The 26,634-nt window shown below is 40.3% G+C and overlaps 1 protein-coding gene across 2 annotated transcripts in view; it reads right to left on the reverse strand.

The window, feature by feature from the left end:
- MCTP2 (multiple C2 and transmembrane domain containing 2) overlaps window positions 1-26,634 on the reverse strand; it is a 262,919-nt gene that overhangs the window by 163,147 nt on the left and 73,138 nt on the right. For both annotated transcript variants that reach the window (XM_010371429.2, XM_030930371.1), the window contains exons 3-4: window positions 12,933-12,995; window positions 11,635-11,743 (exon numbers count right to left, since the gene is read on the reverse strand). In XM_010371429.2, coding sequence (XP_010369731.1) covers window positions 11,635-11,743; window positions 12,933-12,995 — 172 coding nt within the window. The remainder of the gene's footprint in view (window positions 1-11,634; window positions 11,744-12,932; window positions 12,996-26,634) is intronic.

A 26,634-nucleotide genomic window follows, 5' to 3' on the forward strand; every position in this document is an offset into this window, starting at 1 on the left:
GAGACAGAATGAACAACAGTGATGCATGGAACAGACTATGCAGAGAAGCAAATATCTCATTAACCAAACATATTTAAAGGTACAAATTGATGAATACAATTTAAAGAAAAAAACAAGACAACACTTTCCTTCTATCAAAATAACAAAGATCTGACTGGGCACGGTGGCTCATACCTGTAATCCCAGCACTTTGGGAGGCCGAGGTGGGGGCATCACCTGAGGTCAAGAGTTCGAGACCATCCTGGCCAATATGGCAAAACCCCATCTCTACTAAAAACACAAAAATTAGCTGGGTGTGGTGGCACATGCCTGTAATCCCAGCTACTCAGGAGGCTGAGGCAGGAGAATCGCTTGAACCCGAGGCAGAGGTTGCAGTAAGCTGAGATCATGCCACTGCACTCCAGCCTGGGCGACAGAGTGACACTCGGTCTCAAACAACAACAACAACAACAACAATATTCCACATACAAGGTAGGTGAGAAACAGAAAGTGGCCCATTTTCACATACCAGTAGGTCAACAAAATAGGTCTTTCTCAACAGTAAATTGGCAATTTTGTAATGAGAATCTTGAAATGCTCAAATCATGTAACAGAAAAAATAAAATCCAATTGAATAAATATAACTTACTTGCAAATATATGAAAAAGTAAGCTGTACACACAGATTTAGGCATAAGAATGTTTGTTGTGGCATTATTCCTAATATCAACAATTGTGAACAAAATTTGAAATGTTGATTGAATAAAGTATGGTGCCCTACTAAGTTTTAGTTTCTTCTCCAAAATAAAGTTTTCATAATACAGAGAAAAATGTGTAGAGAGAAAACACCAGGTAATTAAATATTTAAAAGCCAGATTATCTTTCACTTTAGAAAGAAAAATAGATTTTAAAAACTGGGATGGGCCAGGCATGGAGGCTCACGACTGTAATCCCAGCAATTTGGGAGGCTGAGGTAGATGGATCACAAGGTCAGGAGATCGAGACCATCCTGGCCAATGTGGTGAAACCCCATCTCTACTAAAAACACAAAAATTAGCTGGGCGTGGTGGAGCATGCCTGTAATCCCAGCTACTCAGGAGGCTGAGACAGGAGAATCGCTTGCACCAGGGAGTTGGAGGTTGCAGTGAGCTGAGATGACGCCACTATACTCCAGCCTGGTGACAGACCAAGACTCCATCTCAAAAAAAAAAAAAAAAAAAAAAAAAAAAAAATTGGGGCAATGGAGTAATGTTCAGAATTTCGGTAAGGCCTACGGGTGTGCCTTCATCAATGCCAGTTTTACTCATGTCGGTCACTATAATATCTGAAGGGGCATTTTCTAGGTCAAATTTATAACGGGGAAAATAAAATCTCAATCCACGACAGTCTTTATTCAAATAAAGTGCCTTTTAAAAGAGTCTCTCATTTCTCCTGTTTCACAGAAAATAAGACCTGACCTCAGAAAACACCTTTCACAACCCTCACACCACCCAGGTTAGAGGTGGTGGTGGTGGCAGGGGGAGGAACATCTATCTCAAAAGAAGTAAAAGATACACAAAAGATTCAAAAATTGATGAGGAAACTCGGAAGATAGGCCCACAATAAAAACGATGGGAAAAATTACAAAGTCATTCCTGTTCCCACAGGCAAAATGCAAAAGCAAAACCCAAACTAGAATAACTATTCCAAGAATAATTATGACAATTCATACGGCCATAATAATAGCTAATATTTATTGCATATTACCGTTTCAGCTCCACTCACCCCACAACCCCACCTCACCACCACCACCAAGTCTCCACAAGCACACGCACCAGGTTAGTTGTACCATAAGCCTAGCAGGCTCATGGCTAGACCATGTCTGAGCTAGAATCCAAACTCTGGTGGTCCACGTCTAAAGCCTATGCATGACTCTCTCCCACCATCCAGCACTCTTCAACACATCACATCATGGCACAAAAAGAAAATGATGTCTGTAGGGCACAGCAGAGTTTACGGAAGAGACTGCTGAGGGGCTGGCCCAAGCCTAACAGAGGTGCCCAGAGGGCTACCAGAATGAATACTTCAGTACATCCCATTCAGAACACACCTGTTGGGAAGTTATACCGCTGCTCAGTATACAATAGAGTTCTAGCAACATCATAAAAATTAGCCTGCTAAATAGCAAAAGAAAACCAGGACTTAAATCAGTCATTTTAACTTTTTGAACTTTTTGGTAACAATTTAGTAATTTATTAAACAACAATAATGTAATAACATAATAATAAACAATAATTATTTAATATTAAAAATTATGCTGTGTAACACAGATTACATAGCACAATTTTCACAGTATCAAGAGATCTTTAAAGTTTTTCTCTGAACTACTCCTTTTAAATACGAACATGACTTACGTAGTACATTTTTTTCCATTATCTGCAAATAAAGCTGCCATTGCTCTAAAAACGATTGTCAGATATCTACCTGTGCTGGAAATTGAGAAAGAGAGCAGTTTTCTGAATGAGTGTTTATGAATTTTCATCCACTAAAACTTGCATCAAAAAAGAAAACTATTAAACCTCAACTGACAGCTGAAGTGATGATGCTCATGGCCCTAGTAATGTGACAGCGAACTTCAACCGTCTTTTCTTTTACTTTTGCAACACTGCAGAGTGGCCACAAGAGGGAACCAGCAACACAGTATTCCCTCAGCCCAGAGAGGTAAGCTACTACAACTGCCTAACACTATAGAAAAACATAGGGTTTTAATGCGAGGGCTATTGTTTTCCACCTATTCGTGTTCTAGGAGCCAACAGAGTATGAGCTGAGCACTTTGCGCAGGACGAGAGACCTGTCCATATCACAAGGCTAAAGTTCAAGCCCGGCCTGGAGCATAGCACCAGCTCTAAGACGCCAGAACAGCTCCTTCTCGGCCACTGTTCCTTCTGATGGGAAATTGACCCAGGGTTCAATTTCCTCCACGCATCAACCAAATCATGAAGCAGTTGGAATTAAAAGCGATTGCTCACATATTTCTTCTGCTTTACAATCTCAAAGTTTAAGACTGCCAAGAGCTACTCAGATCAAGAAGTTAAAATAAGTGTAAGTCCTATTTGGTCAAAAACAATACATCTTGTATAACATCCTGGAAAATAATAGAAAGGAAAAGGGGAATATAAGGAAATAAAAGGAAAACGTTTGCATGAAGAAAAGGAGAGTAGAACGAGCAAAGAAAGATGAGAGAAATAGAAGAGGGGCAAGGGAGGGTCAGATGAACACAACACATAGGCAATGGCTGAGACAGAGGAGAGGCAGGAAGATGGCGGCCATTCCTCTTCCGGGGATTGCTAATGAAGGTGAGCTCAACGCCACGCCTGGACCATTGACAGCATCTGAGTAAGATTCGTTCTTAGACCACTACAGAGCCAAAGTCATCCAACAAGAAATAATAACAGTAATAATAACAGGGCTGCTTAGTTTACTCCTGAGCTCCCCAATACCAGACCTAGTCTTGTCAAGGCTGAAGGCTCACATGCCAAAGATTCAAAGGAAATTCTTGAAGAACTGGAAAACCACCTGCAAGGAACAATCTTCTAAATGTGGCCACACTTCCAGAGCTACCTAATCCAAACTTCTCAGCCTCCCATGATAGTCTTCTGTGTCCATGATTATTCATGGGTATTAAGCATGCTTAAGACGGGGAGTTCTTAGTCTCCCACCAACTTCATTTTTAATTACCCATAGGTTTTTGTTTTTTCTAAGTATGCACACACAGACACACAGAGAGGTGGACAGCTAAAGACCCTGAGGTGTCCTGGTGGCAACTATACAACATTACCCCTTTCCCGACACCATTGCTAAACCTGTCCATTGTTCTGAAGCCAGACTTCCTCATGAGTCTTTCTAAAGAACAATTAATCAACCCAAATGTCCATCTGTGACAGACTGGATTAAGAAAATGTGGCACATATACACCATGGAATACTATGCAGCCATAAAAAAGGATGAGTTTGCGTCCTTTGTAGGGACATGGATGCAGCTGGAAACCATCATTCTTAGCAAACTGTCACAAGAAGAGTAAACCAAACACCGCATGTTCTCACTCATAGGTGGGAATTGAACAATGAGATCACTTGGACTCGGGAAGGGGAACATCACACACTGGGGCCTATCATGGGGAGGGGGGAGGGATTGCATTGGGAGTTATACATGATATAAATAATGAATTGATGGGTGCTGACGAGTTGATGGGTGCAGCACACCAACATGGCACAAGTATACATATGTAACAAACCTGCACGTTATGCACATGTACCCTAGAACTTAAAGTATTAAAAAAAAAAAAAAAGAACAATTAACAATTATGTAGTTTAGCAATCTTCACCAAAACTCCCCAAAAAAGCTCAAAATCCCGCCTTGATAGCCTGCTTAACAAACCAGCTCTGTGTCTGAACCAGGGAAGGGAGTGATTCAGATAAAACCTCACAGCTCTTTATGCCAGTGAAGCCTATTTCCCAGCCTCTGGCTGATGGCATCACAGCAGAGACAGGAAACTCTGGTATCTGAGAGTCCTCTTCTATATGTGTTTCCTCATGGGCAAAGTCACCGAAAACTTCCTATGCTGAATCACAAACCCTCTAAGCACTTTTTAATACCCTTTCTTGGGGTTTGTGAGCTGTCTTTTCCTAAGGGAGATACCATATTCTTCCACTCCACTGCTCAGTTAAATAGCAAGAAAATGACTTTTTATTACTCAACATCTCTGGATTTTTCTGCATTATTTCATGTCGTATTTCCAAGACACTTCCGCTGAAAGCATTAGCCTCAACTCTTGATGACTGCCTAATTAGATTATACCCCCTTTGTTGTAGATAATGTTCTTAGAGCAGTTTTTAAAAGCAAGAATCCAAAAATCAGACCATGATATTCCAGGCAGAGGTCAACAAACTTTGGCCCATCAGTTAAATCCAGACCACTGCCTGTTTTTGTAAATAAATATTTATTGGAAAACAACTATGTTCATTTGTTTATTGTCTATGGCTGCTTTCTCACTATGTCAAGAGTTAATTTTCACTTATAGCCCACAAAGCCATAAAAAGTTTACTAATCCATATTCCAGTCAGAAAGTAACATAGACAGTAATGATTGTGTAACAATCCAAAGAAAATGCAGAACTCCTTCCTTAGCAAAGAGTGATTCGTCAAAAATAGTTTTTCTCCCTAAAAAAAAAAAAAAAAAAAAAAAAAAATTCAAAAACAGAGACTGTGCAATTGGAATTAAAGGCCCTGAAGCTACTGCTCCTCCATGATCAAGCTTGCAACACATTTGAATACCTTTGAAGGAGCCTCTGTCATAATAAAAAATATGTGATTAATTAGATCTGTGTATTTTTTACTTAAAATTAAATGCATGATTCCACACAGGAAAATAAAATACAGTTGACTCTTAACAACATGAGTTTGAACAACTGCAAGGGTTCACTTATACAGGATTTTCTTCCTCTTCTGCAACTCCTCAGACAGCAAGACAAAACCCTGGTCTTTCACCTCCTCCTCAGCCAGCTGGATGTGAAGACAATGAGGGTGAAGGCTTTTATGATGATCCACTTTGACTTAACGAATAGTAAATCTATTTTCTCCCTTTTATGATTTTCTTAACACTTTTTCTCTAGCTTACCTTATTATAAGAATACAGTACAAAACACATATACAAAATACGTGCCAATGGGCTGTTTATGTTATCAGTAAGGCTTCCGATGAAGAGTAGGACATTAGCAGTTGTGTTTGGGGAATTCAAAAGTTATATGTGTATGTCTGACTGCATGAGGGGTTGGCAACCCTAACCTCCTGCATTGTTTATTGATGAGCTGTATTTTAAAAACCCTACACTGAAGACAGATCATAGAGAGAGCACAGAGAAAATGGCAAACTGACACAAGTTAAGGACCAAGCGTCCAAGTGCAATGATGGAGGAGCTGACATGGAACACAGCAATGAGCTCTGTGCTGGGAGTCAAGAACATGGCCAACTTGCATTATGATTATTCATTAATTACTATAACAATATATCTATTGCCTATTTTCTACATGTAGGCCACTATGTCATCTATACTTCTTTATTAATACATAATAATAGTATATATTTATGGGGTACATGTAATATTTTGATACATGCATACAATGTGTAATGATCAAATCAGCATAATTGAAATATGCATCACCTCAAACACATCATTTCTTTGTGTTGGGAACATGCCAAATCTTCTATTTTGAAACATACAATAAATTATTATTAACTAGAGTCACCCTACCGAGCCATTGAACACTATAACTTATTCTAACTGTATTTTTGTACCCCTTAACCAATCCTTCTTCGTTTCTCCCATTCCCACCCTTCCCACCCTCTGGTAGTAAGCATTCTCCTCTCTACCTCCATGGATCAACTTTCTAGCTCACACATGAGTGAGAACATGGGATATTTGTCTTTTTGTGACTGACTTATTTTACCTAACATTCTGTCCCCCAGCCTCATCCATAGTGTTTTACTTTTTTCAGTCCTTACAATCACATTATAAGGCAAGTCACATCACACCCATTTTAGAGAGGTTATGTAAGTTGTACAGTGAGGTCACAAAGCCAATTAGTAGACCAAATCCAAATCCTCTTCTTGTCCCACTGAACCACCCTATCTGCCCTGAATCTTGCCTCCCAATGTGACCTTCGACAAGTCATTTAATTTTTGTGCTTCTGTTTCTTGAATTAAAGCTTCCATTAAATCAGCAGCTGGACCAGATGATCCGTATGAAAGTCGTCTTTTATCTCGGAAATCATATAAATCCTTTTTGCTGACTTTGATCACCAAGTCCCAGAAGAGTACCAGTGTAGTGCTCATTTCACTGAGGAAACCCAAGACATGCTTGCTGAATAAGGGAGTAAGTGACTAAATCCTGTTCATTCTGCAAAGATACTTTTCCTTTTATAACAGGCCTCAATGCTCCTTAAGTCCAGCACTGAAGTTGGATTTCTTCAATGAAGAACTAAAGTTAATTAAAAATATTCTGTGTATAAACCATCAGGTATATCACAGGAGGGCATGCAAAGATTAATAAACTATTCTTCCTCCTAATATAGCACTAAGATTGTAATAGGGCAGATCAGTCATTTACCCAATTAAGGGTAAAGGTGTATGTTTTATAAAGGTAAAATCTGTATACGATTGAGGTGAGAGAGAGCTTATGCCTGTGAAAAACATAAAAGACTGCATAGGAGAAGTGCCATCTGAGTCTGTATTGTTGCAATACTTCCCATTGCAACAATAAGCTATTGGTTTAGTATCTACAGAACTGGAGAACATGTTATAAAGCCTAAATATTGTAAATGCATAGATAAGCCAAAAACATTTTATAGTTAGTACTTTAGCATATCACATAGTTTCTTGAACCTAATTATTTTAATTGGGTTAATACTAAATTAAATTATATTCCAAGAATACAAAAATTAAGTAAAGCTGAGATCAGTGATAGACAGCAAACAGGTAATGAGAACAAGCTCCAGGAAAATACAATGTCGTGGCTAACATAATCAAGAATTGAAACTCTACCTCTAAGGAGAAGCATGGGTTTCTTCTCATCTGCCAACATCCACTTGTGACAGGGACTGCCTAGAGCAAAGGTTCTCAAAGTGTGGTTCCTGGGCCAGCAGCATCAGCCTCACCTGGGAACTTGTTAGAAATGCAAATTCCCTGGCCCCACCCCAGACACACTGAATCAGAGAATCTGTGTGTGGGGCTCAGAGATGTGCATTTTCATTAGTTCCCAAGATTCTTCTGCGGGTCATTCAATTTTGAGAACTATTGGTCCAAAGGATTGTGTTAGATAAAAATTCTGAGTCTCATTCAGGTTTCGTAGAAAATAATGCTACATTGCTAAGTGACGTTGTTCTTAGGCAAAGGAGGCAGGAGTGAGGGAGCACATGTATTAGTAATGAGGACCCCTTCTTGAACCCACAGTAGACCCTCAAATGCTGTCTTGCCCTGAGCAGGCTCAAGATCACATCTTCATCACTAATTTAATACTTGTGATAATCAAACAGAAATTAACATAGTAATAATATAGGAAGGCATACTATATATCCCCAAGGTATAAAAAGTGAACTTGTTGAAAGAGTGAGGTATTTTCTTAATAGATAATGATAAAGTGTTCCCCAAAATGAAAGAAAAAAAAAAAAAAACAAGAACAATTACTACTGGTTTCAAAAGAAATAAGGACTGAAACAGCACAGTTTATGACCTAGACTCCTTATTGGGTATTTACACTTGGATTATATTAGGTTTGCACAAAATAAAAGCCAAATTCTCACGTTTTAACTGTGATAAACTCTGCAGAGAGAGATGACAATGGCTGGGGTTAGAGCAGACTATGGTCTTCAAACAGCAAGATATGGAGCAAATGCACATAAGCCCCATTGTGTCATTTTCTGATGTGTGCAATGACTTCATCATCTAATCAGTGCACTGACCATCTGCTAGGAATCTGCTGTAACTGCATCAGTTTGATAGAGAAGTATAGTATTGTCTGACACCAGTGAGGGAGAAAGAACAAAAAAAAAAAAAAAATGGAGAAAGCTAGAAAAGGAGTAGTTGGCCCACAGAAGAGGTCCAGGGCCTGTATATGTCCCGAAACTTAAGAACTATTGGCAGGGCATGGTGGCTCACGCCTGTAATCCCAGCACTTTGGGAGGTTGAGGTGGGCAGATCACAAGGTCAGGAGTTCGAGACCAGCCTGGTGAAATCCCATCTCTACTAAAAATACAAAAATTAGCTGGACATGGTGGTGCATGCCTTTAATCCCAGCTATTCGGGAGGCTGAGGCAGAAGAATCGCTTGAACCCAGGAGGCGGAGGTTGCAGTGAGCTGAGATTGCACCATTGCGTTCCAGCCTGGCGACAGAGCTAGACTCCGTCTAAAAAATAAATAAATAAATAAATAAATAAATAAATAAATAAATAAATAAATAAGAAGAACTTCCATAAATTTAAAACAGGACATGTAGCTTGAGAACATTTTCTTCCTAGTAATGTAAAAAACACACTCTCTAGAACACTCTTCTGATCACCAGAGAAACTGTCACAAAATGAATTTGATAACAATCATTTTTGACAGAAGTAACCACTGGACACTATGTCGCATCGGGACAAGAATCAGGATATTTGTGGGAAGCCCCCCCTACATTGGTTTATGATTACATCTTTTAGATATTATTTCAGGCATCAAATGCTATCTGCCCCCAAACCATTAAAAAGAACGTAAGAGATGCAGCTGTAAACATAGATACATTTATAATAATAATAGAAATGAGAAAGGACATACTTGATACAGAAAGTATGATTTTGATTTAAAAAAACTATTTACCAACAAGTAGGCAATAATTTTTTCACTATTTTAAAATGCTACATCTGAAAAAACATGAGCAAGAGAGAGAGAAGAGAAATTCTGATTCAGGGAAAAAAAGGCTGTACTTCATCCAGTTCTGAAAGATGAAAGCCAGGTGAGATCAGTTCATGGAAGAAGCCATATCCAGAGACATGAGCAGTAAAGAGTCATAGCAAAGATGTTTCCGGGTAGTGGTGGAGTGGGAGGGTAGGAGGGTGGAAGGGTGTGTGGCAGGTGAGCCAGGAATGCTCCAGGCTTGGAGGCAGCAGGTAAGATGGCCAGTGCAACTCAGTGTGACTGGTGGGTTCAGTACAAAAAGAGAGCTGGATGGGCCAACACTGTCCGATGCCTTGAGGCTGAGCAATGTCCAGCAAAGGCATCTGAGGATAAGCAGAAGCAGATAGCACAGGCGTATGCAGACAGAAAAGCTTTAAGTGGCAGGTGATAACCAGGAGGAATGGGAAGAACCCAGCCTGAACTACCGGCTCACCCTGTCCTGCAGCATGCCGAGGTCTCCTCATCATCACTGATTGCAGGACACAGTAAGCAAAAATAACATCCACAGATGGGGGAACAGAAACACACAAATAAAATGATAAGCAACCCGCTTCAGAGAATCAAACAGGTAAAAGAAAATAACGTCCTAAATGAGAGACAGTCAATACATTAAACTGACATCCAAGAAACACAGCAGCAAGCAGGATATTTTAAATGAATACTTACTATTCTCAAAAAGAGATGGGAGCATCAAACAAAACAGGTTATAAAAATGAAAACCATAATTGGCAAACAGAAGAGTACAATGTAAACAACTGACAAGAAAATGAGAAGGCTGAAGATCAAGCTGAAGAATTCTTCCTGAGAGGAAAAAGTCATGGGAAAAATTAAAAAGAAAACCTAAGAGACACAGAAGACAGATCAAAGAGTCAACAGACCCTTCCTTTATTGAAAAGATGTTCCAAAACACAATAGAGAAGGACCAGGAGAAACTGTCTAAGAACCAAAGCAAGAAAAAGAACTCTTTAGAATAAAAGGGACTTAACTACTAAACCAAATGAATACATAAAGATCATAAAGAAAAAACAGGTATATTTGCCTACAATGAAATGAAAAACTTCTGAAGGACAAAAGAGGTCATACGATTAAGGATAAGCAACAGACTGGAGAAAAATATTTGCAACACATAACAAATGTCAATGCTGAAAATTATGAAGAATTATAAAAATTGAGAAGAAAAAACTCAATTGAAAACTAGACATTATATAAGTTAATGCCTGCCACCTTCCCAATCGCCTATAAGGTAGGTTACCCTTACTATCCATTTTACAAACGGACAACCCAAGGCATCAAGTGGTCAAGCAACATTTCTCACATCAAACAGCAACGAACAGAGACGGCAAGATCTGAGCCCAGGCAGTCTGGCTCCACTGTCTGCTCTTAAACACGTGCCATTTTAATATAAGGTTTAGCCTTATCTGTGCACAGAAGCATATATGATATGTTCATTACAGCATCATTTATAGTACAGAGACAGAAGGAAAAAAACAGCTACCATCAGTAGAGAAACAGTAAATAAAACATCATATTATGGAATAAATGTAGTATTTAAAATAAAGGCAATATATGTACATGGAAAAGCATGATCAATTTTGAAGACCTGTACATTTTTTTAAAAAAGTTCATTGCAGAACAATATGGACATTGTAGACCCATCTTAATTTAAAAATTACACAGGTATATATTTATGGCTAGGTACAGAGACTTGTAAACGGTAAATAAAACAATCACAGGCAGACACTAGCTATTAGAGGGAGTCCAGTGAGATTTCAAGCAGAAGGCAGGTAGTTTCAAAGGCATTTCTGTCAATGTGTACATCTGATGACCTTATACTAAGGATGGGCTCACATTTTTCTCATGAATAATTAAAGTAGGATTGAGGAAACATTTTCTTGAACAGTTGCTATATGCCAGGCATAATGCTATCAGAGTTACCTCATTCCATTCTAAAACAACTTCATGTGATTATTAGTATCATTATATAGTATCACTTAATAATAAAAAAAGAATAGTAAGGATTAGTGTGTTTAAATAATTCACTGCAAATGTCTTATACCTGGAGAGACTTAGATTTGAGCTACTGTCTATCCTAAACCATGCTGTGATGTCAAAGCCTGACTGACAATATTGATACAAGGACAGAGAGAAAGAAGTTTCCAGGCTGCATCCACTATAACACACCCAGGTCTTACCACAGCGATCTCGGACAACCAGGTTCCGGCCTTCCTTCAGGTGTATGGTGAGGAGGTACGCAAAAGGGCTGGGGAGGTTACTCAAGCCATCGCTGGCTTCCCCCGGTACCTGCACAGATGGAGAAGGCAGTTAAAACAGTATGTCTTGGGCCCAAGCAAGAGAATTTCAGAAATACTTCTTAATTTTGGAGGGAAAAAAGAAAGGCCACTACGAAGATCAACTGTCATCCCCAACTCCTCCTCACAACAACTCGGTTACCCTGCTTTATTAACAAGTCCCTTACATTGCTCCCCAGTGGGATTTTATCAGAATTCAGAAGCAAATATGATTACATCTTTGCAAGGTTAACCTTCCAAGAATGAGATAACCAACCTCTGAAATAGCCTCATTAAATTACTGCAGGATCCTTTGTTATAAAACTCAGGGTACAGTCCCAAGAGAGGCAACAGGAGGAAGAAGTGCCGCTGCAGGGCTGGTTCCCAAGAACATGTGCCCCAACTTCTGAGTTCAGATGTAAAATGCCCCGTCGTGTTCTCCACCCTTCCCACCAACCCCCATCACCTCTGTAGACCTCCTCCACATGCAGTAAAATTTCAGTTCTGGGCACTCAGCTGATCCCCCCGCAAGCCCACATGTCCACCTGACACATGCTCCTTCCCCGGGTCCCCAAGGGACATTGTCTCTGTCCAGTGCTCTCCCGGCTTTTCCACCCTTCTTTTTCATTCTCTGGCATCCACTCTTAGTGTCTCTTACTCTAATCCCCACAGTCTCACCTCCCTGCAACTCAGTCACTTCCTCCTCCAGAAATGCATCAACTCCTGCAGGCCATATTGTAGAATTCAAGTCTGTTTTGAATATTTATTACATGAGCCCAATTAAATTTTTGAGCCATTTCAAACTTTTGACTGTCCTTAAAGGGAAAGGGCAGATAAGATCATTTATCATTCACTTATTGGACATTCAATTAATCGATCTTGTGGCTAAGCCACACTTGACAGCCTTCTTTTGAAAGCTTCAAAGCACTTCAGAATGGCTTTATCTCCCTTACTATCTCACTCAATTTCATAGTTACTCTGTATTTTTAGAAGAATCTATCCCAGTCTGACTAATCAATAGACAGTGAATTAATCTCCTCCAGGCAAAATTTGCAAGGCCTGTTTTTGTAAGTGGATACCGTTTGGCATTTTTTTTTTTTTTTTTTTTTTTGGCAATAAAAGAGGCAAAGAAATACAAACACAAACATTTGATGAGAAATATCTATAACATTTAATGTTTCTTTTTAAGGAATGCCACTCACAGATTGTTCTTCAAAATGCTGAGATGTCATAGAAGCATTCAGGTCCCTGCTTCCACATAGCTTCTGCAAAGAAAAAGAAAAAAAAATCTGCTTTATAAAAGCAAATTAATACCAACTCAGGAAGATATCCTCTATCAGATCTTTCCCTTTGGAAATCTGATATTTGCATATGCAGCTTCAGTGAGGGCTGCCTTCCTGTTTGTGTGGCAAGGAGACATGGATTCAGAGGTGTCAATCCAGCTGTGTCCTCTGCTGCCTAAGTCACTGGATAAGAGGAACTGCATGCACCTGCTGGGGCACTGGCATCCCTAGTCCACCCAGGTGTTTAGCATGCAAATAACTGTTCCCAGGGAAAGCAGTGGGGCAGCAGAGTCACTGTGCCAGATCCCTCCCAAGTGGGCTAGCCTGGCTCCCAGCCTCTGATGTGAAACGGGCAGCTCAGGATCCTGAGAACTGAGCATGTCTGTTAGGAAGGAAACATTTCAAAGTGTGATCTGAGAGACCCTCCTCAAGCCGTGCCTTCATGGGGCTGGCAAACTGTTCAATCACCAAACCAAAACTGGGAAATGCAAACTCTGAACAGATGACCTCAGAATGAGAGGTGTCTGTGTTTCCCAGTTTTTTGTTTTGTTTTGTTTTTTTAAGACAGAGTCTCACTCTGTCACCCAGGCTGGAGTACAATGGCATGATCTCAGCTCACTGCAACCTCCACCTCCCGGGTTCATGCCATTCTCCTGCCTCAGCCTCCCGAGTAGCTGGGATTACAGGCACCCATAACAATACCTAGATAATTTTTATATTTTTAGTAGAGATAATGTTTCACCATATTGGCCAGGCTGGTCTCAGACTCCTGATCTCGTGATCTGCCTGCCTCGCCCTCCCAAATTGCTGGGATTACAGGCGTGAGCCACCGTGCCCAGCACCTACGTTTCCCAATTTTAAAATGCTTCTCATACCCCGGAAATGAGTCCACAGGGCGATGACACCTGCATCATGCAGTAGTTAGTATGGGGCATAGATTCCTCAGTTGTATCAGCTTTTACATGCACAAAAGAGATTTTGTCTGTTTCTGGAACTTTAACAGAGTTTCTGGGCTGAATGTGAGGACAGCTGCCTGCAATGAGAGGCAGAGTGGAGGGGACATGAGCAAATGGCCTCCCAGCAATTTGAGGATGTTCCTGTTTGGCACATTAGCCAGGACTGACTGCGTCAATGAAAAACGTGGGAATTTTCCCTCCAAAGATGACTGGATAACTTCATTGCTATGGGCCAATTAGGAGATGAGAGGCAGCCCTGGAGACACTGCTTAGGAAACCATGAGCCACTGGAGGTAGGGGCACTGATGATATTAGTCCTTTCCATGCACAGTGACCACCAGTAACCACCTGGACATGACTCAGAGATCCAGCTTGATGGCAGGCTACCTTCCAAGACACACATTCGCTCTCTCCAAGTGGAGCCTCAAGAAGCAACAAAACATTCAGACCGGGGGGAGGCAAATCTTCAACACCCACAAGAAATGGTGAGGAGCTGCAAACAAGGATGGGCTTTCTGGCCCACTGCCTCTGCATGCAGTGACATCGAGAAAGGCTGCAACTGGGCAGAAACGAGCCCTGAGCACAAGAAGGCATGGAGCCTCCTGGGGCTATGACAAACAGAGGCCCTGAGGTTCTTGTAATCTGTGGTTCTTACCCTTGCCTCCTTCCCCATCCGTCCCAGGTTTAATGTCCCTAGACTGTGAATACATTGTGTTCAGTTCAGGTTAATTCACACAGGACCAAGAGTGATTTCAGACACAGGCTTTTCCTAGGACCCTGGCACTTTAGCCACTATATGCCTCTGACCCAGGAAGTACCACCATAGCCTAGGCAGGAAAACAGCCCTAACTCTCAATGTGGCTTGATGATGGACAAGAAAAGAGGCCACAAGTCCTTTGCCAAAAAACCTCTCCTTTGGTTCTTGGTACCTCCTGCACGTGTTATGTATAAAAGGACCCCCAGGTGAGTTGGGCAGTACTCTCTGAAGTCCACTTGATGGCAATAATCAGAATCTTATTCAACTTACTGACTTTCCCAATATCAATAGATTTCTATATGTTTTATATCATACACTACCATTTCCCAGAAATGCAATCCAATGCAATCATTCTGCCTGATTTCTGGTACCAATAACCATGCCTTCACATGCAGAGCCAAGAGTAACTGGTGCTGATGCTCTGAAGCCTGAAAATCACATGCTATAGTCTCCAGTTCTATTAATTGAATCAATGCTCCACTTAACCAATCCCATTTTGAAGATAATTCCACAAAACTATTGGGATCTACTGAAGTGGATAATAACACTTTTGATTAAAGTGTTATGTCATTAGCCAAGGATAATGATGGTCTTGTATCTTCTACTTTCAAGTGGAGGAGAGAACAGAGGTATGATTAAACCATATCACCCCTCAGACTGGACCATATATATTCTCCCAAGTTGGCCTCACTGTACTGAATGACGATGTTAATTAAATGACAAAATTAATCCACCTAACCACCATCATTAATATGCTATCAAAAATGAAAACGGAGCTTTTATTCAAATATGTGATAAGTCTTCCACTTATAACAACAAGGAAATTCAATGTGAGGAATGACATTAATTCAACATTATGGCTGGTTTTACTCACAGAAAAGTCACAGAACTTAAAGTTATGGTTCCCACAGCCACCATAACTGTCACACACCATATATAAACACCAAGATAGGAAAGTGATTACCATAAAGAACAGCAAAATGTTCCATATGCACGGAAGGATGGAGTTACAGCCGCTGGGGGACACATAACTTTGGATATTCGCCCACACTCTTGCATAGTGACTATGGTATCACTCATTGAGTAGAAGTTGCATTATTTTCACCTGTTTCGTAAACCTAGAAACTACATCAGTAACTTACTTTTTCATTAAGAGCAAAATTAATATTTATTTCATCAGGAATACCCCAGAATACCACTATTATCAGATTTTTTAAAAATGTTCCCTAGGTTGGATGTAGAGGCTCATGCTTGTAATCCTAGCACTTTGGGAGGCCAAGGTGGGTGGATCACCTGAGGTCAGGAGTTCGAGACCAGCCTGGCCAACATGGCAAACGCCCCACCACCATCTCTAATAAAAATACAAAAATTAGTCAGGTGTGGTGGTGTGCACCTGTAATCCCAGTTTCTCTGGAGGCTGAGGCAGGAGAGTCACCTGAACCCAGGAGGTGGTGGTTGCAGTAAGCCAAGATCATACCACTGTACTCCATGCTGGGCTAGAGAGTGAAACTCCATCTCAAGAAAAAAAAAAGTTCCCTATAAATGTAACCAAGTACTGTGGGTTGCCTTTCTTTGTTTTGAGCTTTTTTTTTTTTTTTTTTTTTTTGAGACAAGGTATCCCTCTGTCACCCAGGCTGGAGTACACTGACATGTTCATAGCTCACTGCAGCCTCGACCTCCTGGGACTTTAAGCCATCCTCCTGCCTCAGTCTCCTGAGTAGCTGAGATTACAAGTGCACACCATCACACTTGGCTAAGTTTTGTTTTACTTTATAAATATTTTAGAATATAAAAATTGTAAAATAGATATATTTTATAGTATATATTATGTTATAAAATATTTTATAAAATAATTTATTTTATAAATTTTATTACAAAATTTATTTTTGTAGAGATGCCTTCCCACAGCCACCATAATTGTCACACACCAGCCCAAGCTGGTCTCTATCTCCTGGCCTTAAGCAATCTTCCCACCTTGGCCTCCCACAAAACACTAGGATTACAGATATGAGCTACTGTGCTTGGCCTTTCTCAAAAAATATTTTACTTAAAAAAATTAACACACTGTAAAATTGACATTTTCCATGTGTACATTGCCATAGTTTTAAACACCTATATATATTTGTATAACCCCCAATACAATCAGAATATAGAACAGTTCTACCACCCAAAAAATGCCGCTGTGCTATCCCACTTTGACTCCCATCTGTAGTCAAATCTTCCAACTCTAGACCCATGGCAAGTAATTGTATATTTTCATCATATAGTTTTATCTTTTCTAGAATATCATATCATCGGAATCATATAGTATTTAAATGTTTGAGACTGGAATCTTTTACCCAACTTAATGCATTTGAAATCCATAAAGGTTGTCATCTGCGTCATTCTTTTTTATTGCTGAGTAGTATTCCATTCTAGAGATGTACTATCTATTGATTGTTTACCTAATAAGCATCATTTTAACATTTCAAACAAATTTTGTACAAGTACATAGGAAGAGAAATAATTTTAAATATTATCTAAGCTAATACGTCTCAATATGACAAAATTGTCTAATTACATACTAGCATTCAGAAACACAGCCTGAACATCTTGGAATGAGCACTATTATGAGATTAGTCTTCCCTTGCATAGCTCTCACTATTGCCTTTCACATAAGTGTTTTTCATTAGTGTTTTTTAAATAAAAGCAAGTTTGCATTGATATTTCCCTTCTGCCTGGCTAAACTGAAATTTGTGGGAAGGCAATACATACTTTGCATCCCCTTTAGATGTAGATTTTCCATCCATAAGAATGCAAATATTTAAAATTCAGCAGGATATGGGAAGATACTGGAATGGCAGATCAATTATTTTAAAAGAAAATCTCTAGTCACCAAGGACTTTGAGATTGAGGGCAAGACGCTGTTGTGAATAAACATTTTCCTTTCAATATACACTAAATGTGATCCTGTACAAATACCACCTCCCATGTGGCTGTCTGAAGGATCTTACTGCGAGGTACACACAGGAAGCCAATTAAAAATTATGTAAGCAGTCACTGTTTGTTCAAATTTCAGAGGAAGAAAACATAAACCCACATCCAGAAAAGCTAAATAAGAGTAAAAAGTTGGCTGAACAAATCAATAGAATTCTCTTTATAAACTGCCCCATTAAAGTATATAAATGTATACATACTGCATATTTAATCTGTAACCCATATCTTGTCTATTTAGAATACATATATTTAAGAATACAGAAGTCACAAACACAAACACCTAGAGGAAAAAGGAAGTTACAAAATAAGCAAAAGGAATCAGACGGCTCCACTAACCATGAAGCAGCAACTGGACACAGTGATAGAATGAAAAGTGAGTTACATGGCAATGAGAGGTCAAAACTGGAAGGTGTTTTCAGAAGACAACTGAGCCTACCAAAAGGCCAAGTCTGTTCTTATTTTTTATACCACTTTTCAGGAGGTTATGGATCATGCAATCAAGGTGTATAAATTTAATTCTCTCTCATCTCCAAGACTGGTCTCTAAAAGTGATTACCCTGCAATATTAACTGTCTAATCTAATAGCAAAATATGAATCGTGTGTGTGTGTCCATATACCTTGCTCAAGAATATGATGGTATAAAATAGTCAGTAAATTACATCCCATGAGACAAACCAGCCCGCTGCTTGCTTTTACAAATAAAGTTTGACTGAAATACACTGCTGTCTACTTGTTCCTGTGTTGTCTATGGCTAATGTCATGTGACCTCACCTTGAGTAATTGCGACAGAGACCTGTGGCCCACAAAGCTCTGGCCCTTTATAAAAACAAAAGTTTACCAACCCGTGTTGAAATGCTCTAAAACTTTGCATCTTCAGCAATATTTGTCCACTGACCTGCTATAAGTTTTTTGCATGTTTATTAACAGGAGATACTTTAAAAAATGGTTGGTTGTACATTGCTGAGCACTTTCTAATGTAAAATTTATACTCATTGTAACTTCTTAAAACAAGTCCACAGGCTGTCATTAGTCTCCCCAATTGGCAAAGAGGAAAGCAGAGCCAGGTGGCTAAATGGCCATCACAGGAAAGCTGGAGAGTTAGGCCTTGGCGAGCACTCTGGGTTGGGCTTCCTCTGAGTTACCTGGGTAAGCTGCTCTTTTCACTGTACCACACCTGTGCCAAGAGAATACAAAAACAGCACACCTCACCTGACCAGGAGGTAGCTGTACATGGTAGTGAACAAGGCTCTGGAATCCAAAAGATCAGTTCCAACTCTGCTACTTCTTTTTATTATTATTATACTTCAAGTTCTAGGGTACATGTGCACAACCTGCAGGTTTGTTACATATGTATACATGTGCCATGTTGGTGTGCTGCACCCATTAACTCATCATTTATATTAGGTATATCTCCTAATGCTACCCCTCCCCTCTACCCCCACCCCACAAGAGGCCCTGCTGTGTGATGTTCCCCTTCCTGTGTCCAAGTGTTCTCATTGTTCAATTCCCACCTATGAGTGAGAACATATGGGGTTTCGTTTTCTGTTCTTGTGATAGTTTGCTGAGAATGATGGTTTCCAGCTGCATCCATGTCCCTGCAAAGGACATGAACTCATCCCTTTTATGGCTGCATAGTATTCCATGGTATATATGTGCCACATTTTCTTAATCCAGTCTATCATTGATGGACATTTGGGTTTGTTTCAAGGCTTTGCTATTGTGAATAGTGACGCAATAAACATATGTGTGCATGTGTCTTTATAGCAGCATGATTTATAATCCTTTGGGTCTATCCCCAGTAATGTGATGGCTGGGTCAAATGGTATTTCTAGTTCTAGATCCTTGAGGAACCACCACACTGTCTTCCACAATGGTTGAACTAGTTTACAGTACCACCAACAGTGTAAAAGTGTTCCTATTTCTCCACATCCTCTCCAGCACCTGTTGTTTCCTGACTTTTTAATGATCGCCATTCTAACTAGTGTGAGATGGTATCTCAGTGTGGTTTTGATTTGCATTTCTCTGATGGCTAGTGATGATGAGCATTTTTTCATATGTCTCTTGGCTGCATAAATGTCTTATTTTGAGAAGTGTCTGTTCATATCCTTTGCCCACTTTTTGATGGGGTTTTTCTTGTAAATTTGTTTGAGTTATTTGTAGGTTCTGGATATTAACCCTTTGTCAGATGAGTAGATTGCAAAAATTTTCTCCCATTCTATAGGTTGCCTGTTCACTCTGATGGTAGTTTCTTTTGCTGTGCAGAAGCTCTTCAGTTTAATTAGATCCCATTTGTCAATTCTGGCTTTTGTTGTCATTGCTTTTGGTGTGTTAGACATGAAGTCCTTGCCCATGCCTATGTCCTGAATGGTATTGCCTAGGTTTTCTGCAAGGCTGGTTCAACATATGCAAATCAATAAATGTAATCCAGCATATAAACAGAACCAAAGACAAAAACCACATGATTATCTCAATAGATGCAGAAAAGACCTTTGACAAAATTCAACAGCCCTTCAAGATAAAAACTCTCAATAAATTTGGTATTGATGAAACATATCTCAAAATAATAAGACCTATTTATGACAAACCCACAGCCAATATCAGACTGAGTGGGGAAAAACTGGAAGCATTCCCTTCGAAAACTGGCACAAGACAGGGATGCCCTCTCTCACCACTCCTATTCAACATAGGGTTGGAAGTTCTGGCCAGGGCAATCAGGCATGAGAAAGAAATAAAGGATATTCAATTAGGAAAAGAGGAAGTCAAATTGTCCCTGTTTGCAGATGACATGATTGCATGTTTAGAAAACCCCATCGTCTCAGCCCAAAATCTCCCTAAGCTGATAAGCAACTTCAGCAAAGTCTCAGGATACACAATCAATGTGCAAAAATCACAAGCATTCTTACACACCAATAACAGACAAACAGCCAAATTATGAGTGAACTCCCATTCACAATTGCTTCAAAAAGAATAAAATACCTAGGAATCCAATTTACAAGGGATGTAAAGGACCTCTTCAAAGAGAACTACAAACCACTCCTCAGTGAAATAAAAGAAGGCACAAACAAATGGAAGAACATTCCATGCTCATGGATAGGAAGAATCAATATCGTGAAAATGGCCATACTGCCCAAGGTAATTTATAGATTCAGTGCCATCCCCATTAAGCTACCAATGACTTTCTTCACAGAATTGGAAAAAACTACTTTAAAGTTCATATGGAACCAAAAAAGAGCCTGCATTGCCAAGACAGGCCTAAGCCAAAAGAACAAAGCTGGAGGCATCATGCTACCTGACTTCAAACTATACTACAAGGCTACAGTAACCAAAACAGTATGGTACTGGTACCAAAACAGAGATATAGACCAATGGAACAAAACAGAGCCCTCAGATGTAATACCACACATCTACAACCATCTGATCTTTGACAAACCTGAGAGAAACAAGAAATGGGGAAAGGATTCCCTATTTAATAAATGGTGCTGGGAAAACTGGCTAGCCATATGTAGAAAGCTGAAACTGGATCCCTTCCTTACATCCTATACAAAAATTAATTCAAGATGGATTAGAGACTTAAATGTTAGATCTAAAACCATAAAAACCTCTGCTATTTTCTAGCTTTCTGTCCTTGAAAAATATACCTAAAATTCAAGACATGGGAACATCTCTCAATGGGTCAAAACAGATTCTTACAGGTTGTTAGAATAATTAAATGACTCAATGGGTATTTACTGAAAGCCTTTTCTCAGACAGACACTGTGCGAGTGCTCTTTGTATGTACAGGAAACCAAATAGATGCGGTCTAATAATATTTATATAGAAATTAGCAGAGTTCATTACACATAAACCCTCAGTAAGTAGTATTAGATTGGTGTTGCTATTCTATTATGTTTTATTATTATTAATTATATTAGTAATAGTCATAAAACAGCCTATGTGTTTGTGAAGAATGGATCAAAAGAATTTGATGAAGGTGGTCAGTAATCTGACTCCCTTTCTTAGCTCCCTCCAACATTCCCCACCAAAAGTGACTAGGACAAAGTCAGAGACTGGCTGACAAAGCCTCGGGATGGTGCCATTTTCCCTCTGCACACAGCCCAGCAGCCTGTGCGCCATTTCTCCATACCTTTTGTCCAAGGCAAAGCTTGGACTTACTGCCATACCCAGTGTCTACAGCAGGCACAGCAAGCACTGCCCGTGTGCTGCCAATTCCTTCTGCCCTATCAGCAATGCAGCATTGAGCCCATGGGGTTCCTGTGAATCCCACTCATTCAGTGCACTAGGCAGTTGCAATGGTCAGCTAGAGCTGCCTGGCAGGATACATGATGCCCTAAATGATGTGGTTTCTGTTCACATCTCTGCCATCTCCTCCCATTGCCCCCTCACTGCCTCTTCTCCAGCCTTACTGCTTCTTTGCTCTTCCTAAAACATCAGGGACACTCCTGCTATCCTGGGGCCTTTATGCTTGCTGTTTCTCTTTTTCTGGAAGGCTTTTCTTTAGCTATGCACACAATCCACTTCCTCACCTCCTCCGTATCTCTGAGTGAAGGTTATCTTCTCGGAAGAGGTCCTTCCTGACCACTCTGTACAAAATGATAACACCTCCCACCCCCAGCACCTACTCTGCTTGCTTTCTCTCCATGACACTTTATGTTCTGATTATATCTATAGCATGCCACCTTTCCTAGTGGAAACTCCATGAGGGAGGCAACTTTTTTCTATTTTGTTGACTGTTGTCTCCCTAGTGTCTAGATCTGCATCAACACAAGCAGGCATTTAACAGGTGCAAAGGAAAGAAGGGAAGGAAGAAGAACAGGGAGACTGAGCCCATGGTGGACCCTGGGATGTGGCTGACACACCTGCCTCTCTGACACACCGTCACATGTTGAGGTACGACTTTCGAGATCACAGAAAAATAGTAAAAATTACGTCATTGAAGTGTAGAGAAACTGACGTACTTGTTTAATTTTGCAACCTGGAGGTCCTTTCCTCTCCTCTGTGGTTTTTCACTCTGCTTCTCTGTGATCACTAACCTGAAACTATGCAGTTGCCAAGCAATTTCTGGAAATATTTCACTGGGGAACTTCTCTAAATCACTCAACTCACCCACATAAGCGCGCGCCAAAGCTGGTTATTCACGACTCCAACTGCCAAATGAAATGTCAGGGAAGGACATACCCCATTGTGGAATTACATGGATTACGGGAAGGGGGAATGATCCTTTCTTTCGTAATTATTAGTTATTGACTATGACAATGAGCCCATTCAATCTTGATAATTATCTTTGTGTTTAAAAGGACACAGTGGACAGAAAAATAAATGTCTTCCTTTTGTGATCAGCTTTTTTTGATCTCCAGTTCTGAGTTCTCCCATTTGCAGAATTGTACTTCCAAACTCATGTTATACACATAGTCCTGTGCACAGTCCCAGGATTCAGATAGTCCTGGAGTTAGATCCTGTCTCTGACACTTACTAGCTGGATGACATTAAGCAAGTCACTAAAATTCCCCAAACCTCTATGTCATTCTGAAAAATAAGCAATGTTAAAAATAATTATAAACACTAATGAATACAACCACAATCATGGCAGTGAGCACTTGTTAGGTGCTTGTGACTGCCAGGTACTAGGCTAAGACCTTCATATTTTTCGAGCCCCACAGACAAACTTAACTAATCTGTATTATTGTCTGCCTATCTGAGTCTTACTCATTCTCAAAAGGAGTTCTCTTCAAGCCTTTCCTGACCACCCTGCTCAGAATAACCTCCCCCACTTATCTCAACTGGTTATCTAGCACTGAGTAGAGATATTGTAGATATATTGGTATTGCTGGTCATTTTTTCCAGTGTCTGTGTCTAATCCCAGTTTCACCATCAACACCTACAGCAAGAACCAGAATAGACCATATGCATTTTCTAAATACTTAGCTGATTTTACAATGCATGTTAAAAGCATCTTGTAAAATAAGTACTAGGAGAATGCTGACTAGAGGAGAAAATGAGGTAAAAACCAGATAAGAAGAAAAAAACTAAAAAATAAGTTCCTCTTCCTCCGAGTTCCCTTAACTTTAGCTTCTTCACATTAAGTCTGACAAATTGGAAACTCCTTTCTTTAGGGTCCTACCCACCTAGGGACTCCATGTATCACCCTTCCCCAATGCAACTAAATTTCTCATGGCTTTCCGAGCCTTTGGCAGTGGCTGGAAAGCCAACTACAGTGATAATATGAATCAATATACATGCATACCATATAAGCAAGGTTTGCAGAAAGGCTGGGAGAAGAAGAAAAATGACATTTCTACTCTTCAAGAGCTTATACTCTAACAAGAGAGACTGACTGCTAAACAACTGGGTGTGTATACACACACACCTATATAAAGGTATATATATATACACACACTCCCATACATATATATCCACGTGTGTGTGTGTGTGTGTGTGTGTGTGTGTGTGTGTGTGGTGATATTGGTATGTGGCAGTAGTCTACAGTGCTCTCACCTCCTCTTTAGCCACAAGTCTTGGTGAAGAGCAATGAGATCGTCCTCTGAGGCTAAAAGTGTTAAAAGACCAGAGTTAGTCAGCTCAGGCGACTATAACAGAACACCACTGACTAGGTGGCTTAAACAATAGGAACCCACTTCCTGCCTTGCAGATGACTCCTTTCTCACTGTGTCCTCACATGGTGGAGAATGAGAGACCTCTGGTGTCTCTTTCTCTTGTATAAGGACACCAGTTCCATTGGATCAGGGCTCCACGCTTCTGACCTTACTTATCCTTAATCGCCTCCTACAGGCGGTATCTTCAATAGTCATGTAAAGGTTAGGGATTCAGCATAAGAACTTGGTCTGGGGGACACAACTCAATCCAAGCAATGACTCTTTATCCGTCAGCATCTAGACATACAAAGTCACCTAAAGGAGACAATATGGGTGCCAGGCCACCATGATAAGATATCAGCCTTACTGAAGTGATAACATACAATTAATGAAATAATGTGTCAATCAGAAAAAGGGAGAGGTCATGCCAGGAAGCCTCAATAAAAGTTTGGACTTGTTCAGAAGGAAGGAGAGAGAGCCTATGCCACAGGACTTTAAAATCCAGGCTTCCTGGACTAAGTGGGCTCACAGACAGATATGGATAAAGGTGGCCCTAGCAGACAAAGTGTGAGTATGTCAAGTTCTAATTTGTGGCTCAGTACTTATTGTGAGATGGCTGGTGTATGAAATGCCATTCAGCATGGAGCCCATGCATTATCCCTGCAGTGTGCCGATCCCTGCACCAATATTCCCAATTCTTACGTGACTTCTCCTAAAGGCTGACTGTGGGGACGAAATGCATTTCAAGTTTTTCCAGGCCCTGAGATAATAATTTCTCCTAACTGGTTAATGAAGTAGGCATTGATTATGATTGGACTTTCTGTGTGATTTGACAACAATGAAGAATGAGCTGTTTACATCAAAAGAACATTAGAGTATTTACTTTTTTATCACTATTTGAGACGGCACCTTGCCCTGTCACCCATGCTGGAGTGCATGGGCACAATCACAGGCCACTGCAACCTCTGCCTCCCAGGTTCAAGTGATTTTCGTGCCTCAGCCTCCTGAGTAGCTGGGACCACAGGCATGTGCCACCATGCCCAGCTAATTTTTAAATTTTAGTAGAGACAGGATTTCACTATGTTGGCAAGGCTGGTCTTGAACTTCTGACCTCAAGTGATCCACCCGCATTGGCCTCCCATAGTGCTGGGATTACAGGTATGATCCACCACATCTGGCCTAGAGTCTTTAAAGTATTTAATTCTCATGACAAATTAGTTGTGATTGTCATTTATAGCTCAGACTCACGACCACTTGGTTATCATGAGTCAGTCCTCTGAGCTAGATGACCACTGAACAGTGAGTACACGCATGCAGATTTTCTTAAGGACTTATTCAGTGATGCCCTTGCCCAGGACCAATTTGCCTTCCCCTCTCTACCTCCTCTTCCTGTTGTAATCCCTTCTTTCTACAGATTTCTCCACCAAACAGACTGAGTTTAGTGCTCAGAGTAAAAATGACATGCTATGAAAATGAAGGCAGGCTGATTATTACACTCATCACAGAGTTGGGAAAAGCACCACAGAGAAGGTTTCCACTAGGCCTTGAAGAATGGGAAGGATTTCAGTAGAATAGAATGAATATGAGATAGATGATATGCTTGGGTCCGTGTCCCCACCCAAATCTCATTTTATCCCCAACCAAATCTTATCTTGTAGCTCTGATAATTCCTACATGTTGTGGGAGGGACCCATGGGAGATGACTGAATCATGGGGCGGCTCTTTCCCATGCTGTTCTCATGACAGTGAATGGGTCTCACGAGATCTGATGGTTTTATGAGGGGGAGTGTGACAGTTAATACTGAGTGTCAACATGATTAGATTGAAGGTATAAAGTATTGATCCTGGGTGTGTCTGTGAAGGTGTTGCTAAAGGAGATTAACATTTGACTCAGTGGGCTGGGAAAGGCAGACCCACCCTTAATCTGGGTGGGCACATTCTAATCACCTGCCAGTGTGGCTAGAATATAAGCAAGCAGAAAAATGTGAAAACAGAGACTGGCCCAGCCTCCCAGCCTACACCTTTCTCCCATGCTGGATGCTTCCTGCCCTCGAATGTCCAACTCTAAATTCTTCAGTTCTGGAACCTGGACTGCTTGCTATCTCAGCCTGTAGATGGCCTATTGTGGGACCTTGTGATCATGTGAGATAATATTTAATAAACTCATATATATATATGAAATATATATATATGGAATATACATATATGGGATATATATATACGGAATATACATATATGGGATATATATATACGGAATATACATATGTGGGATATATATATGGAATACATATATATACACATATATATATGTGCAAGGGAGTTTCCTTGCACAAGCTGTCTC

This window comes from Rhinopithecus roxellana, chromosome 5 (assembly GCF_007565055.1).
Source record: "Rhinopithecus roxellana isolate Shanxi Qingling chromosome 5, ASM756505v1, whole genome shotgun sequence".
NCBI classification, from domain to species: Eukaryota; Metazoa; Chordata; class Mammalia; order Primates; family Cercopithecidae; genus Rhinopithecus; species Rhinopithecus roxellana.